Source organism: Bemisia tabaci, chromosome 10, assembly GCF_918797505.1.
Source record: "Bemisia tabaci chromosome 10, PGI_BMITA_v3".
Taxonomy (NCBI): domain Eukaryota; kingdom Metazoa; phylum Arthropoda; class Insecta; order Hemiptera; family Aleyrodidae; genus Bemisia; species Bemisia tabaci.
The window spans coordinates 5888375-5906486 of record NC_092802.1 but is presented as its reverse complement, the minus strand read 5'-3'; the positions used below and the strand labels follow the sequence as shown (position 1 = coordinate 5906486).

General features: G+C 36.0%; 1 protein-coding gene across 1 annotated transcript in view; it reads right to left on the bottom strand.

The window, feature by feature from the left end:
- The window catches only part of LanA (laminin subunit alpha), a 59173-nt gene that overhangs the window by 33129 nt on the left and 7932 nt on the right, over positions 1–18112 (bottom strand). Inside the window, exons 3-15 of the mRNA XM_019040498.2 lie at positions 13829–13956; positions 12177–12285; positions 11244–11414; positions 10231–10447; positions 8371–8580; positions 7405–7677; positions 6613–6750; positions 5522–5794; positions 4703–4837; positions 3377–3541; positions 2623–2781; positions 1744–2000; positions 967–1116 (exon numbers count right to left, since the gene is read on the bottom strand). Coding sequence (XP_018896043.2) covers positions 967–1116; positions 1744–2000; positions 2623–2781; positions 3377–3541; positions 4703–4837; positions 5522–5794; positions 6613–6750; positions 7405–7677; positions 8371–8580; positions 10231–10447; positions 11244–11414; positions 12177–12285; positions 13829–13956 — 2385 coding nt within the window. The remainder of the gene's footprint in view (positions 1–966; positions 1117–1743; positions 2001–2622; positions 2782–3376; positions 3542–4702; positions 4838–5521; positions 5795–6612; positions 6751–7404; positions 7678–8370; positions 8581–10230; positions 10448–11243; positions 11415–12176; positions 12286–13828; positions 13957–18112) is intronic.

The window sequence follows — 18112 nt, the reverse complement described above, 5'->3', positions numbered from 1 at the left end:
GGCATTTAAGCATAACGAAGCCCCAAAATAGTTTAACCAGGTAATACGCCCGTGCGAGATTGTTATGCTTAAAAGCAAAACATTTCACGAAAACTTTTACGAATACCAGATGCAGAAAAAAATGAAATTTTCCCGGGTGTACCAGAATGGCGTCATTACCCATAAGGCAAAAGGGCATGTAGTATAGTACATGTTACATCGGGGGAGTCGAACGGTTGGAAAGGGCGCATCTGGTACCCAGAAGCGCCCAAAATGGAGCAAAGTGCTTGCAACTTGGTGACAAAACAAGATACTTCCTAAATTTGTCTTTATAGCCAGATAATTTTCATGAATTTTTGTTATTTTTAGCAAGCAGGAGGAATGATTGGACTAGTCGTTGCCATTAACATTACAATGCAATTATGAAGCTTAATATCTTCTCAGTTGAAGCGATGTGTTTCCTAAGGGCCCAAGGGCCAAAATCCAAATTTCAAGAAAAATGGTGCCATTTGGCGTATGCTCAATGTGTTTAAAAAATACTTATTGAAAATAGGTCCAAAAAATAAAACGCATGTCAAGAGGCACATTGGATTTTGGCGCTTGAGCCCTTAAGAATATTATCAGTTTGATTTCTCAACAGCATTTAAAGACTATTTAAATTTTTTTGTTTGCGAAACAAAAACTGTGGGTATTCAGAATAAAGAAACTCATTTTTCCAAACATAGGATTCATCTCTTATGGTTCTCGGACGGAGATGGCTATTCTTACGCATAATTAAAACAAATTGAAATATTTATTTCTTCCATGGAAATAGAATTAACATTAAAGATCATGGTAGAGTCTCTCTTTTTTTACATTTGATACTGTGGTCAACGTAATTTCTACCTTTGAAGAAGGAGGATAAAAAATCATATATTTAAAAATCATTATGGCTTAGGCCTAAAGTTTCTCTCAAAGACGGCTGAATTGAATAAATTGCAAAGCTACCTTAAAATTCTGCTCTGTGGCAATATTACTGAAAAATTCTGGTGTTATAGCAATGTTTGCTGTGACGGTTTCCTCCAAAGGATTGACGTATCGCAGAATCATGTGGTAGACAGAGGGCTTTTCTATCGTCAGTTGGCTGATGATTGTATCCTAAAGACAAAGACCATAGAATTAATAATCGATAAATTATTTGATTTATTACAATCATTTCGATGATGGAAGTTTCAATGAAAAAGTTCTTTCTTAACAAAGTTCGCGGGAGGAAGCTTTCAGGAGACTCCCAAGCTTAGAGTGATATAAGACGGTTTCATGAGCTTTTGATCTCACAAAACATCCTTAAAAGAATAAAGAATTAAACAATTTTTGAGGTTTTTAAAGTTTCGTAGAATTTATGATCATTTGAAACATTTTTACAACAAGATTCTTGATTTCTTGATCTGACAAAAGTTTATGATAATTTTAAAGAAATGAACGATCTCCCGCAGTAAATTACGATGAAAATCTAGGTATTTTATTTGACATTCTTCATGATGGGATTGAAATTTAATTTCAAAAAGGTAAAAAAGGCTTCAACTCCATAAAAGTTAGCAACCTCATTTCAAATATATAATTGTAATACAGGGATTCAATACTTTTCTTTAACTGGATAATGATTAATGGAACAATATTATGATGACGGGTAATAGCTGAGGAAACGATTGAAATTAAAGTGAATTAGCTGTCAAAAAATAAATTAAAAAAATCAATAAAATAAAACAATTTGATTAAAAAACCAACCTGAATTGGGGAGAAAATAGCGTAACCCCTCCATGAAAAGCCAGGAAAAACTGTCGAGTTGAAATCATAACGTAGGGGAACAAGGTTTGGCGTCCGCGCATCTTCAGCTTCAAATTGGTATTGGTGTAGCGAGGGGAAATAATGTGCTTGAAGTGGCTCACGGCACGTTCTTCCAGTAACTCGGGGCTGACACTGACATTGTCCTGTCTGCTTGTTACAGATTGTACTCACAGAACCTCCGATATCACACCCGCAATCTGTAAAAAGTAGATTTCATAATTTTTTATGTAGAGTCTACTTAAATTTGAACAGATATGATATTCCAATGAAAATTACTGAAAATTTGACAGAAATAAATTAATATTAATCATCATTAGAGACTCTCCTATCCCCTAAATTTCATTTTCTGTCACAGTTTGTTTTACCGTTCTACTAGGCCCATTTCCATGATTTTTGCGGCTACCAACAGTAATAGTCCTTAGGTCAGCCCATTCTATTTATATTTTAGAAATATGGCCCAGGTATTTATCTTTCTTATTTCGTGATAAAGTTATGACTTCTTCCATTTAAACGAGATGTATGTCCATTTATCAAAATTTGTTCTTCTGAAGATCTCCCAGGCTAATTTTCATGATTTTTATTTATTTATTTTACAATTCGTAAACAGAAGCCTTATTGGGCTATGGTACAAGTCATTCATTTCTGCAGTTATTGGTAGGAGATAGTCCCTGGATGAGCCTGCTCTATTAAGATTAACTCACAGAGGCCTGCAGAGAGGGCCTTAGAGGGCTGGAGGTTGGGCTGTGTAGCAGCCAGGAGGCTTACCCTCCGGTGAAAATATAAATATTAAAATGAATAATTAGAGGTACGGTTATGAACCTGTGCATCCGAATAAATTGTCTTCCTGTAGGTTGTAGTGGCCATCAGCACAAATATCACAGCGCCGTGAGGTAACGGAAGGCTTGCAAACACACTGTCCTGTTTTTGTGTCACAAGACCCAATTCCTCCCAGAGTTCCAGGAATGTAACAGTCGCAATCTGTAAGGTAGAAAAAAATAATTTTAAAATTCATACCAGATTTTTATGTGAAATTTCATTTATTCAGGTCAATTATTTTCTAGCCGAGGAAAACAATTTTCTGGTTGTATGATGATGTATAAAAGTAAAAAGATTTTCAATTGAGAGTTCTCTGATTTAAAAATACTTACATGAAATATATAATTTGTATTATTGATGTAGAAGTGACTTTTTCTAGTAAAAAAAAAAAAAAAAAAAAAAAAAAAAAAACAACATACAGTGTTTAGATTTTGCTCAAAATTACAAATTGATATCCTCAAATTTTGAACCATATTAATCGATTTTTAAAATATTGGTTTATTCTTAACAATAATGGTTCTGCGGTAATTATTCTGAACAGGCTATCACAAATGGGGTCTGAGGGTTTTTGATTTTTCTTAAGTTCACTCCGAAACGTTCCAGGCATTTTGAATGTTTTTTAGCCCTGGTACCTTATTTTATTGCATTAGTTTTTCTTTATTATGTATTACACTGAGATGAAAAAATTACTTTAGTTGATCAACACAAAGTTATTGGCTTTTCTGTATTTTGTTATAAAATAAGAATACAAACTGACCTTCACATCCAAGAGGATTCCCTGGTTGTAGGTTCCAGAAAAGTTCGCGACACTCATTGCAAATGCGCCCTTGGACGCGTGGCTTACATTCACAAAGGGAGCCTGCAGGAAGAGTACCACAGCCAGCAAAAGATTCTTTGATACCCGCCGGATTACAGTTACACTCTGAAAAATCGTTCCACAGCTGATAATAATACATATTTTAACAGCTATCTTTGATAAAATTTGACCATGATTAAGAGCTGAACTTATTTACACTTTTACCAAATGAAATATAGTTAGAAATATTCAATGATTCTTTAAAAAATAAAACGTAGGAGGTGTAAAGTATGAGGAACTTCTTATATAAGTAAAATTATCAGCCTCTGGTGATCTGCCATGCTTAAGAAGAACACTGCATGAGATTTCGGGTGTTACTAAATTTATCCTCATAAAATACTAATTTTTTGAGAAATTCGAGAATGTTTTTCTTTCTATATTTCAGAGGATTTTATTTGCACTTTGATCTAAAGTATCTAAAATTTTAAGGAAAGATACTCATGAATTTCCTAAAAATAAACATTCCATCATGAGAAAAGTGGAAACTCTTGAATGTTCATGCGGCGTTTTTCTTTGGCAAGGCAATGATGTGGTAGCGGTTGTAGCGCTGGCTTAATGATAAAGAGGTCCTGGGTTTGATTCCAGACCAGGTGATCTAAGTTTGATGGTCTCAGGCAAGGGTCACCTGGAGCTAGATGTATGGGAACTGGGGAACCAAGCCCTAGGGCTGTTCTATCGGTTGTCGGTAAACTACCGAAACAGTTCCATTAAGAAAAAGTTACGATAAGAGTGCTCTTGCCGATAGCGATCAGAGTATTTGGAGCTGATGAAAATAAGCTGTTGCCATTTGAACATCTATTCCACGCGCCGCCGCGCCAGGCAATCTGATAAACCAACGCACGGGGCAACAATGCATTGAGTGCGAGCTCTCAAAAATCCGATAAGGCCGGCTGTTGTCGATATCATCGCCACTGTCAGTACTGCCGCCAGTTTCAATAAGAGACGATATCGATAGTGTTCCGGCAAGAATTCGTTTGAACACTCCTACCAAGCCCTAGATTAGCCCCTGAGAGCTATTTGAAAATAGTAAAGTAAACTAAATCAAAATAAGTGCAATGTAATGGAAATACAGGTATTGATATTCATTGACTCTGCGCTTTTAAAAGGATCATTAACCTACTATTTAAAAAGCTGTTACGAACTTTTCCTGTAAAAAGAGACAAAGTTTTTTATGAAATACAATTGCTGTCCTGATTTTTATCTTTGCCTACAAAGATTGTAGCATACCTTCACAGAGTGGGAAATTGTAGAGTCCCTCTTTACACTTGCCACATTGAATGCCTTCAAAGTTGGGATTGCAGAAACACTGGCCATTGTTATCACATGAGTTTCCGTTTGAGCCATCTGGATCACAATTACATGCTGAAAAAAAGGGAAAGGTGAAAAAAACTCAGTCATTTACTCATAGAAATTGTTTTATTTAAGAGAAAAATAGGTTTTGGTTCATAATTTACTAAGCAGTTGACACTATGCGGCCTCTTTTTCTCTTTCTCCCTTTCTCTTCCCTTTTATTTTCCTCTTCAGTTTGCTACATAATAACTGATATAAGTTTTGCCTCTCATTTTATTACGATTTGAATTAAAAGTTTTGCACTAAAAATGGAGGCAGATTTGGTCTTTTCACGGTGGAAAATTTCAGGGGAAGGAGATGAAAAATTTGAAATTTTTTGGGGGAAGAGTATATTGATGCCAAATCGTTCTCTTTTCAAGCCCAATTAGAAAGACAGCCGCAGTTAAATCAGCTGAGTGAGAAAAAAAAAAATTGGTAAAACAAAAATTTTGGCTTGGCCTATGGTGATAGTTCATTTGTTCCATCATTGTCAAGAGGCAAGTAGCCCTACCAATGAAATAAAATTGATTCTAAACAAAAATACATCAAAGAATCGGTTTTTTTCCACTTGAATTATAATACCCCAACACTAAATCCTAACGCTGGGAAACTAAATATTTCTTTTTCTATGATAATTTCTCACCAGTTGAGTACTATTTTTTATTGTTTTTAAAAATCAAAAGCTGTTACTCCTAATTTCATACAAGGAAAACTTACGTAAACATTCAGGGTACTTGTGGTAGCCTGCTGTGCACATCTCACAAGTTTGTCCAGCGAAGTTGGTCAAACAAGAGCATTTCCCTGTCCCATCACAACCGATTGAAACACTTCCAATTTGACTGCAGTTGCAAGGCTTGCAGTTGGGGAATCCATAGTATCCAACCTTGCATCTGTCGCAACGGTCTCCTTCATAACCTTCGGCGCACAAACATTTCCCCGAGTTTTTCTCGCAAATTTCTGGCACTGTGCCTTTCTGATCACAGCTGCAAACTGAAAAATTATTCAAGAAAAATCATCATTAGAAATATATCTTCCTTCCTCAATTTCCCTTTGTCTACATGGATTTATGTCAAACTACTATGATGAGCCCCAAATGAACTCGTTCATGAATAGAAAGTCACTTTTTGATTTGATGAGTCAGTTTTGACAGGGCCTGTTATTGAAAAGATCAATCAATTTTATTGAGCCTTCTTAGAACACCTCGTTCTTTTTCATATAACAGGGAAATTGAAGATTAGAATCTGCACAGGAAGGCCGTTAGAATGATGAATGGGATTCTTTGAGAGTAGAAAACATTTAAAAAGAACAAAAAAAGAATACATATGCAACTCCATTATTGAGGGTACGATCATCTATGGCAACAACACGGCATTTACAAAAGCAGTTTCAAGACATTCTTAAGGTAAACAATACGGCTATCTGGCATGGATTGGCTGGACTTTCAAAGTAGAGCCAAATCCAAACGAAAGAGGATACGAAATTATAGGTGCCAAAAAGAACATTGTACACAATATTTTCACAAAACAGCTTGTCCGGTATGGTCGTGCGCAAAGGATGCTGGCTAATAGGTTACCTAAGAAGGTTCTGGACTGGATCTCCCTGGCAAAGAACTTAGAGGATGCTTTGCCAACTCGTGGATTAATGGTATCAAACAAGAAATGAGGAGGTGCGATCTACCGCAGAAACTCTGGCAAAATCACTATGAGAGGCGATGGAGTGTCGCAAATCATACAGAAACGGTATGAACACGATAGTTGTATCCATACACATAAATCGAAAATTAAAATATATACATCTGGAATACTCACAAGTACAGCCAGGAAATCCATAGTAACCATTGTTGCACTGATCACAAGTTCTGCCTCCAAAACTGCTAACACAAGGACAGTTACCAGTTTCTGGATCACAGATATCTGTTTGAGCTCCTGCTACGTTACATCCGCAGGCTAGATACAACAAAACAACGGACGTATTTGAAAATACTAAATTTCTTGAGAGGTGCACATTTCACATGCGCAAATTGCATATCAATGGTGAAAATACCAAATCAAAGATCTTGATTGAGTGTTTGAAAATTTCTGCTCCTACATTGTTTTTTCAAAAGAATACTGCTCCACATTTTCACATTTTTGTTTTATTTTTACTCATTTCACAGTGACAACTTTAAATTCTTGATCCTTGAGATCTTTCCGAATACCTGTTGGAGAGATATTGAAGATAGGTTTTTAGGCTTTCCGCACTCGTGGATTAAGAGCCTTTTAAGAAGTGTTTTTCTCCTCAAACCTTGCTTTCATATTTCATTGACCTAAATTAAAAATACAAGAGGTACTGACTTGACAATTTTGAACATCGCAAAATAGATTCATTGAGACGAATATTCCGTTGAACTTTTTTCTTACTGCATTTTATCCAGAGTATTGGAAAATTTTGTTTGCAACGGGTAAAATATCAATTTTAGGTTCGTTACAAAGTTGATAGAAAAATAAAATGATTGAAACCACAATAGAGGATTCAAGCAGAAATGACTTTTTGAACCCAAATAAAACTATTTACCATGAAAATGTAATGTATATTATTATTAAACTGAAATTGTTACTCACGAAGACATTCGGGGAAATTATAAAATCCTTCAGCACACTTGTCACAGAATTTTCCAGCATAGTTCGACTTGCAAGGACACTGCCCTCCCGTTGCCTCACAATGAGAATCAACTGTTCCGTTGGGATGACAGTCACATGGCTTGCAATTGGGGTAATCATAGTGGCCAAAACTACAGCTGTCACAATTTGGTGGTTGAAATTCTTTCCTACACTCACATTGACCAGAACCCTCAGCACAGTTCCCCGTTGCGTAAAAGTAGCCACACTGGCAAGCTGTGGAAAAAAAGGAGATAAATTATTTAACAGCCTCGAAACATATAGAATTCATTTGTTTAAAATATAAATAATTTCTTCTATCATTTTAAAATTCAATCCTCAAGTGAAAGGAAAGATAATGACAAAAATGGTGACTATCCTTAAGGAAGGAAATTATACTACTGCACTGATGCAAAATTTTTATGAAAATGGTTCTTGTGAGTTGGGTCAAGAAATTTGACGGAGGAAAATAAATGCTGAAAGAAGGAATTGAAATTTAACATTTTCTAAGAAATATACGTTTTCACATCCAACAGCATCAGTTGCGACGGGTAGAGTTTGTTTCAGAGCCATTTACGTAATTTTGCATTTTAACATGGTGACTTTAGGCCTTCAACATATTAGATTATAATAACTTTAAATGACTTCCTCTCAAAACTACGTATTTAGGTAGAAGCTTATAAATGTAAGCATCGTAAAATCGGTTTGATTTTACGTTCTTGGACATTTTTTTTACCACAGTATTCTTAAAACATCCCTTTGGATGGTAATGTCAATACGTCAACTTGTAGTTTTTAGACCATAAGGTCTATTCGCCTTTGGGCACTTACAAATCTTAAAATATTCATGCAGTTGCAGATGTTAAAATTTTTACGAAAGATTCAAACTTTTCCCTAGGTAAAGAAATTACAATTTAATGAGGAAACTCACGTTGACAAACATCCGTTTCATTCCATTGCTTGTTATATGGGCGATAGAATCCTGCTTTGCACTTGTTACAGTTTATGCCTTCTGTATTGTCACGACAGTTTTGACAAACTCCTCCTCCTTCTAGTTTCCCGTGAATGTCCAGTGATAATTTCATTTCATCTACTGTTGCGTTGTAAACACATTGCTCCGAGTGACCAAAACAATTGCAAGCTGTTCCAACAAACCAAACAATGAAAATGTGCAAACTGAAAGACAAGTTCATGAAATAACGAATATTGAATACTAAATGTTCAAGGTTTCTAAGTTTTATCCATTATTTTAATAGACAGAACTATGTCAACAAGAATTGACAATTTGAAGACGAAAGAAGAAAAAGAGAAAAATGGACGTATTTCTGCTAAACAGAACTAAACGCCACAGGGGGAAGAAGGGGAATGCAGGTTGGATTGGCGAGTGCTGCGGGCCGCAGAGCTCTCTGTCCTATGCCCTAAATGCTTTTCCATGGCGCTTAGTTCTGTTTGACAGACCGTGATATCCAGGATTCTAAAATCCTCAAAAGGAACTGAAATTGACGCTTAGTTCTGTTTAGCAGAAATAAGTCCAAATAGAAGAGACAAAATGGGAAAAACTCTGATCAAATCAAATTTTTATCACTTTCAAAATTGACTGAGATAAGACATGCTTTCCTGCTAAAAGGGTGGATACATAGATTGTCTCGACTGTTTTATTTGTCTCAATATCCATAATCGTGATTGTTTAGAGGCATTCAAGATTATTGATCTCCGTTTCCGATTTTCTTAGAATAAACTTCTACACAGAATAAAGTGTATATTTTATTACTCTGAAACTTGCAAAATTCTGCAATTTTTCTTCAGCCTAATGGCAGAAGAAATAGCGTCAACTTGCTCAGTTGCCAAAAACTCTGATCGAATCAAATTTTTATGACAGGTTGACAAGTATTATAGCCACAACGTGTGGCATTTATGTACACGAATTATAAATAAATAAATAAATAAATAAATTTATCACTTCAAAAATGGGCCTGTTGCAAACTTTTGCTAGAGCAAAAATAAGAGTTGTTTCTTGTATATAATGCCTCAAAAATCACGATGAGCGCATCGGCAAAGTCTGAAATGCACTTATAACTTCACAATCTGCGTAAGAAATTTGCGTTTTTTTAAGCTTCCCGCTTCAAAAACGATACTACGGCACAGGTGAACATTTTGTTAGAGGAGTCGCTCCATTGTCGGCGATATTCATCATGGCCGACGCTTGCGCGCAGTTCCGCGCGTAATTCGAGGAGAGTTCAAGGTCAATCAATTCGGGCGTGGAAAATATGAACGTTAACACACCGATTGTTATCTAGTCTAATCCAGTTCAGGTGTTATCTCGTCCCATCAAACGTGTTTTGGCTGATTGGCGTCGGCCATGATGATTATTGCCGACGATGGAACGACTCCTCTTACAAAATGTTCACCTGTGCCGTAGTATCGTTTTTGAAGCGGGAAGCTCAAAAAACCGCAAATTTCTTACGCAGACTGTGAAGTTATGAGTGCATTTCAGACTTTGCCGATGCGCTCATCGTGATTTTTGAGGCATTGTCTATAAGAAAAAACTCTTATTTTTGCTCTAGCAAAAGTTTGCAACAGGCCCATTGACTGAGATAAGACATGATTTCCTGCTACTTGATACATCTTGAATTCTTGTCTTAAAAAGCCCCCCCCCCCCCCTCCCCCCAAGGGTCGCATGCTTAACCTTCTTTCCATTTAAACTTGAGTCCAAAAATTCTGTTGAAAATTGCATAATTAGCTTCTTCTCCACAAGTTATAACACAACATGATAATGCATTCTGTAACTTACGTTCGCATTCGAAATAGGAAATGTTGCTTTTTGACTGACTCCACGCTTTCTGTTCAAATCCAGGACAACAGTACTCGCAATTGTGACCACATGTATTGTGCTGACACCTACAAATGAGTTTGTAAGAGTCTTCTGGGTCTGTGATGTCACAAGTATCAGCATGTCCATTACATCGGCAGCGTCCTCCAATACTGATATCTTTGATTGAGTAGAAATACTGGAATCATAAAATTTCAAATTAAAAAGTAAGCTCGTCTTAATACATTGACTGTTTCACAAAATTCTGAAAACCTATTTACATGTTTTGACAGGTACACCTATCTAAACCTTGATAGCATTCATAGTATAATGGTAAAGGGTTCATTTGTTCGAGAATATTAATTTGGACAAAAAAAAGCTAGGGTAAAAAAGCAAATGTTGAGAGTTTCCCACATTTTTGGTCTCAGTATATGTCAGGGAATCTATAGCATTAAACTTAGGTATTAATAGCTTTTTAAAAACTTCAATTGAAAATGATCTGACATCATTTTAAAAAAGATGGTAAGCAAGTCCTTGTAACACCAATGTATTTTGATGCACACATGAACCCTTTTTCAATGTTTTTTAATACTGATGTGTGAAAAGTCATGATTTTTGGTTCAAACTTTAAAGTTTTTTAAAAGGAGATACTTGGAGGCTGCCATTTTGAGCAAATGGTGTGACCTGGTTCACAAACATCCAAAGTTATGCATTGGATTTTGCCATACGCTGTTCATATTAATCAAGGAGTCCAATTGACGCTCATTGGTTTGTCTAATAAGTTGTTCCACTTTGAAATGATCAGAGTTGGTAAAAATTTGCTGTTTATAGTGCTTCAGTAACAACACGACAGAACTCAGAAAGCATTAACATAAAACTGTAGAGCAAAAATTAAAATTTTAAGGTATCAATGACATTGATCAATACCTCTGACAAGGTAAACTTAAAAATTATGGTTGAGTAAAATACTTGACAGATTAAAATAAAACACTTACTCTTCTGGTGACAGTGGGATCTTGCCGAGATACAGACATTAAATGCCCCAGTAATGTTTTAGTTCTTAGAAGACGAAGCCGGACATTGGTTGCTCTCGTATACTCTTGAAGGACAGTCGAATTAAAGAACTCAGATGCCGAGGGCCGCTTGTTGAGGAGAGATACTACAATCTGGAGGGTAAAAACAAAGAATTTGAAATCACAATGAAAATCTTTGAGCATCCGTACTTTAAAGTATATAGTTCACTAAGTAATAAAGAGTTTAGAAAATGTCTTTGAACATTGCTAAAATTATTGTAAGACTGCGCAGAATGTAGCAGAAATCAGATGCCATTCATTTACATTTCATGGGGCATCTCATTTTTGACCAAAATACAGCTTCTGAGATATTTTAGAAAATCTCAAGGAAACTATTTGATGCCGGAGAAATGTCTCCTTAAGAGAGAATCTTTAGAAAAAAGGAACAGAAAAAAAGATCAGTAAAAGTGGTTAATACTGTGCCTGAGCCTCCTTAATTTTGGACAAACAGTGGGTCAGTTTTGCTAGTCACAGAATCAGGTTTTGATGGTCTGAGCTTATAGATTAGTGAGAAAAAAAAAGTCTGCCCAAACTTTAAGTTTTTAAGTCCGATATAAACGGAGATATCGCCCTTCAAAAACCTTGGCATATGATGTCAAACATTGCAGTGCGTACTGTCATATGCTGTGTTTCTCAAGGAGCGATACCTCTGTTGATATTAGACGCAGAAACTTGGTATTAGAATAGATCTTATTATTGTTTGCTAATAAATAAGCATAAACCATTGAAACACGACTCAGTGACCAGTGCAACTGACCCATTGAGACTAAATTTTCTCATGGCAATTTATTTTTATGCTTTAAGTAGAGTGTCAGAAAAAACCTCTTCCAGCATTGGAAGAGGTAAGAAACCTACCTCACCATCCTCTAAGGGCAGCACAGTTGAGTAAGCTGTTTCACATATGACTGAATCATCTCGCTCAATGGGTTTCAATGATTCCGGACCAAAGTACGTCAGACAGTCACTGAAAAAGAAAATAATAATTACTTTAAAATACAGTAATAAGTTAGAAAATTAATACTTGTGAAAAATAATTCTTTCTTATGAAACAGTAAATTAAAGGCCTCACGGATCTGCTAAAAAATTCTCACTCAGGGTATCGCCAAGGTGCACAGTATTTGTAGTGCACAACAGGCATGTGTCATCAGATTTTCAGATGGAAAATGAATGATTTTAAATATTATTAGCCAAAACACTAAGAAATATATCTTACAATCAAGCATAACATTTAAAGAATTTTTCTTAGTAAATCTCGATCCGAATTTATTTTGGTTGCAGTCCCACCCTAGTAGCCAAAATAGGATTATGGAATAGGTATCGGCCGGATGGGCTATTTTATAGCTATTTATTTTGTTATTTTATACGATATCGTACAAATAGCATATTTTATAGCTATTTCATAGATATTCCATGCGCATTTATCTTGGTTTAAAATTTCCGTTTGAGAATATGTATTTTATAGCTATTTAATACGTTTTTTTCTTCTTACAAGCCACTCATCCTGTTGCAAGGGTTACATACCTAGTTCCCAGTTAGCATCTAATCTTCCGAAAATATCCGTACAAAATCCAGCACCTTTACGTCATTTAAGAATATTGCGGACAATATTTTCACAAAAAGTCTTTATTGACTTTAACACTTTATTTGGACTATTAAATTAAGGGAAGTCATGTACTTTATGGGAAAGTGAATAATTTAAAACACTAAATGGGTGGAATAAATGGCATCATTCAACCTTCAAATTTAAGAAACCCAAGAATTATTGTGTATTTTCTCAAACATGTTAGTGAATTTTCTTACTATTCTTAGTTGCAGCCTTGAGAACCATAAGATGATAAGTGCATTGCAACGTTGCTATGATAGAGCAACTTTATTTTTTGCAAACCAAAATCATATAGAATCGCAAACTTCAATGTAAAAAAAATAAAACAGCATAGCCCAGGGAATTGTTGCTAAAAAACTTTCGCCTCTACATGGTTTTGATTTTTTGTATTTATCATATACAGTTGCACAATCTTGGCAACGTATCAATACACTTACCACCTTATGATTTTCAAGGTCTCAATTTGGGTTCTCTTTCAAAAGTAAAATACCTTTTTAATAGGTTTCCATATACCTATTAAATAGCTATTCAGATACCTATTTTATAGCTATAGAGAAAGCTATAAAATACGGTATTTATAGTTGAAAAAAAGGACACTATATAGGGTATTTAGATAGGATATTTTATATCTATTTTAGACTATTTTATACCCTATTTTACAGCTATTTGGATACATATTAAATTGCTATTTCGATAAGTATTAAGAATAATATTTTGGCTACTAGGGCAATTATTGCACTTCATCCGTCTAAACTGATCTTCCAGACTGGACAATTGCAAAAGTAGCACGTAAACAATAGTAAAATGAACTTTCTTTGAGAAAAGATGTAAGATTTTTAGATCCATGAAGATAGATTGAATTTATTCAAATTTTATGGGAAGACTGTTGAAATGAAATACTTACGCTTTGGTGTCAGCAAAGTATTGCCAAGGTTGGTAAGTTTTTCCATTATCTGCTGATCTTTCCAGCACCCATACTCCAGGTCGAGGCGAATTTCCCATCTTAATGAGAACATATGCAACATGGAATTCCTGGAAAAGAATGTATTCAACAAATCAGTCGGAGTTGGTGGTTGCATCAGGGTAATAAACAAAGCCAGCTACAGAAGCAATTCAATAGTAAAGTAAAAAAATAAGTGTCTATGATTGCGATGTTTCGAATTTTTGCTTGAATTTTAACAACAAATGTTATTTGAAAAAAAAAACAAACCATCAATTTTTTTAAAAAAGACTGTCTGTGAATTTTTATCACTCATTAAAAAATGTTTAAACAAAATTTTATGAGGATATTTGTGTTAATTTTCAGTAGTAGGAGAATTAAAGATATTCAGAGATTTTTAAAAACAGAATTGGAGAGGCGCACTCTTCAGCCATTGAAACGAAATTGTGCACTAATATTCTTCGATATTATCATACGACAATCTACGGGAAAAGGAAGATATAAATTTTAGGGAATATTTTTGTCTTTTCAAATACTTTCTCTGGAAAATTTAAAAGTAAATTCTATGGACAAATGATATATTGACCAATCATTGGCAGTATTCTAAAAAAAAACTTATCTTAATAATTGAAGGGTTTCAAAAATGTCACTCATGCTCAATTATTGTAAAATGGATATCAACCAATATGCTTAATTTTTAAGAAATAATCGTAAAAAATTGAGAACACATACACACTCAGCACTCACCAGCTCAGGCTGGTATTTTATCCGCGGTAATAATGCAAATCCATTGCGGGAAAACCATATTAACTGCTTCTCGACCATGAGCATGAGCCCCCAAAAGGACGACCGTTAATGGGAAGAAAGGCTCAATCAAGTCTGGTCCATATGCTGTTTTGTATCTCTTTCGCATTCATTGATAGGATGCAACTCTCATTGGCTCGTCAAAGGGACACCGAGCGCACACAAACCCTCGCAAAAACACACACACATTCAGACCCAATTTTGGAGACGACTTGGTAGGTCGCAAATCGCAACTCGCAATTTACGACTAACACCTTCGATGTCCTTTCATCCCGCGTTGATTGTTTCCATTTATACTCACTCAGTACTCACATGAAGTCATGAAAAGCAATTCGCCTTCAATTCGACGCATAGGCAAAATTAGCTACTCAAGAGTTAAAATAGTTGCATGCTTGTCGATTGCGTATAACGCATGGCAACGGAGGGCAGATCTTGACTGAACGGACTCTTTTATTCACTATTCGTGATCGTCTTGGGGTACGGCAATCATAGTGGCGGGAAACTCAAAGCTAAAGCTTAATTCAATTGTAATTTAGGCGCGCATGATAGGTATAGGTGTTTAGGTCATCTTTTTTCCCAGGAAGAGTAAAATCTCAAGGAAAAAAGAGGCGTGACCAGGGTGTCTACTAAAACAGACTCGCCAAAAATCAGTAATTTTACAGTACATTCCGAAGAAATTCAGTACTTCCTTAACAGAAAATTTCAGTACTTTTTCAATCCCTCCGTTTGACGAAATTCGAAAAATTTCAAAAATTTGAATTTCTCGCTAGAATTGCTACAAAAATGACAAAAAATTAAAAAATTCCGGACCGTCTTGTAGAAGGTCAGTACTTCTGGACCGTCCTTAAAAAATCAGCACTATTTTCGGACTTGCCAGAAATCGCGGACTTGTAGACACCCTGGCGACAGAAGGAAGAGCGAAATCACGGGGAAAATCATCAGGACGAGTTTTCTCTCGTCGCATTGGCGGATCCAGCGAGTTGGCAACATTGTCTTTTCTCCATTTGAACCTACGGAAATGAATCGATTCTTGGAGGGGCCGGGTGCTCCGAAAAGAATCGATTATTTAGCATAGGTTTAAATGGAGGAAATCCGGTGTTGCCAAATTGCTGGATCCGCCTCTCTCGTCGAGAGACCGATTCCACCACTCTTTTTCCTGTCACTGTGTACACCGAAAAAAAGGGATGCTGACTAAACATTCTGTATGTAAAAAAGTGAGCGACAACTCACAAAACGCTACATTAACCGCCACAGCAGTCACTATAGCAACGTCGAGACGTATAACTAACTGCGATATATCGATTGTTATGCCATTTAAACCTATGAAAAAAGATCGACTATCAGGGTGTTCGCAGCGAACACCTTAGTAATCGATTCTTTACCATAGCTTCAAATGGCGAGATATCGATAATCGATTATTCAAGCCACGCCACTGCTGCTGTGGCGGTTAAGTCAGCATTTTTTGAGCTGTCGCACTCTTTTTTCGCATCCAGTATGTTAAGTAAGCATCCAATTTCATTCGGTGAGTTGTTTTTCTACTAATTTTCTTTTGCATGTCGCGGTCGCACGAGCACTGCAAAATAATTCAGTGCAACATGAATGTGATATTTCAGATCATCTGAAAAAATTAGAAGAACATAGAACTAAACAGATAAACAATTTAGAAAAAATAGTAAAAAAAGAAAACTTTTCGCGCAAACCCGAGGTCAATATCTCAAACCGTTTCAAAATGGCGGCCGGTTAAAGTTCAAAATGGCCGAAAATTCACACCGGTTATTTATCGATGGATTTGCGCGAAAATCGGTATGTTGGGGTATTTTGACAGGAGAAAAACGAATTTGACGTTAGCTTTTCAAAAAAACCAAAATTTCCAAAGTGGCCGCCGGTTAAGGTTTAAATTGGCCGAAAATTGTCACCTCGGTTTTTTCCTGATGGATTTGCCTAAAACTTGGAATTTGAGAGTATTTTGGCATAAGATAAACAAATCTGAACTTAGATTTCTAAAAAAATCAATTTTTGGTCATTTTGAACTTTAACTGGCGGCCATTTTGGAAATTTTGGTTTTTTTGAAAAGCTAACGTCAAATTCGTTTTTCTCGTGTCAAAATACCCCAACATACCGATTTTCGCGCAAATCCATCGATAAATAACCGGTGTGAATTTTCGGCCATTTTGAACTTTAACCGGCCGCCATTTTGAAACGGTTTGAGATATTGACCTCGGGTTTGCGCGAAAAGTTTTCTTTTTTTATGCTCTTTCGAACGAGCTATCACAAAGGGGGTCTTCCCATTTAAATAGAGCCAGAACATAGAGGGGCAAAATCCGAAATACCAACTTACGTGATCTCACGAAAACTGGGATAGTTTTGTCGCCGTAACAGACAACACATTTTCCGGTCATATTTTTAGTAGAAATGTTAATCACTCGAATTTTTTCTCATTGATCTTCAAAGGGTTACGTATTACAACGCTTTCTTATGATTTGTTGCTCTATACTTACTTCTCGATTACTATATAATATGTAAATTCCGAAAATGTGCTGTCTGTTACGCGGTAAAAAGTCAGCGTAACAGACATCACATTTTCGGTCATTGATAAATTAAAATTGAAAAGTAGAACGAAATATCTTTGAAAAGCGTTAAAAAACGTAATCCTGTGTAGATTAATGCAATGAAATTCGAGTGATTATCATTCTACCAAAAATATGACCGAAAAATGTGTTGTCTGTTACGGCGATAAAACTATTCCAGTTATCGTGAAACCACCCTGTACAGCCGTTGATCAGTCCAGCGCTCGATCGTGGAAAAACTTCCGCAACGGACCGAAAAAAACACCTTACGTACGAGGTATATAGGGGTAATTTTCCCTTACATATTATAAGATCATGCAGTATTTTGCATCCGGTAAAAAAATAACTAGCAAGGGTATGGGATTGCCAGAAATGTACTATGGGAAGCTGTCTCTGGTTCTAATATTTTGTCGCGAAGAAGGAAAGGGGAGGAGGGGATTGCTGGGCATAAAATTGTGAGAACTAACGAATTTGAGCTGTCAGTTCTGGGTACCTAACTTTTTTTGGACATTTTTCGATTTTCTTTTATCAACGCAAAAAAAATTGGAAAAATTTAAATTTTCACACACTCCACGGACGATAGTGGCTTGTGCGTGAATGCCGAAAAAAAGTACGATCGTGTGATAGTGTGATACTGAATGTGTCAAGTTCCACATCGATCGAACTATTCGGTTCGTACCTGAGAGTTTCGGTTCGTAGGGTGGACCGTTCGGTTCGTAAGATTGAACTCTAAAAATTGAACTGAACTGTTGGAAGAAGCTCGATCACACGAATCGAACGTTCGATCCTATGAACCAAAATTCCGCTTTGGACAAACCGAAAATTTCGATCGATGTAAGTAGGAACCGAACGTTCGACTATATAATACAGTAAAAGC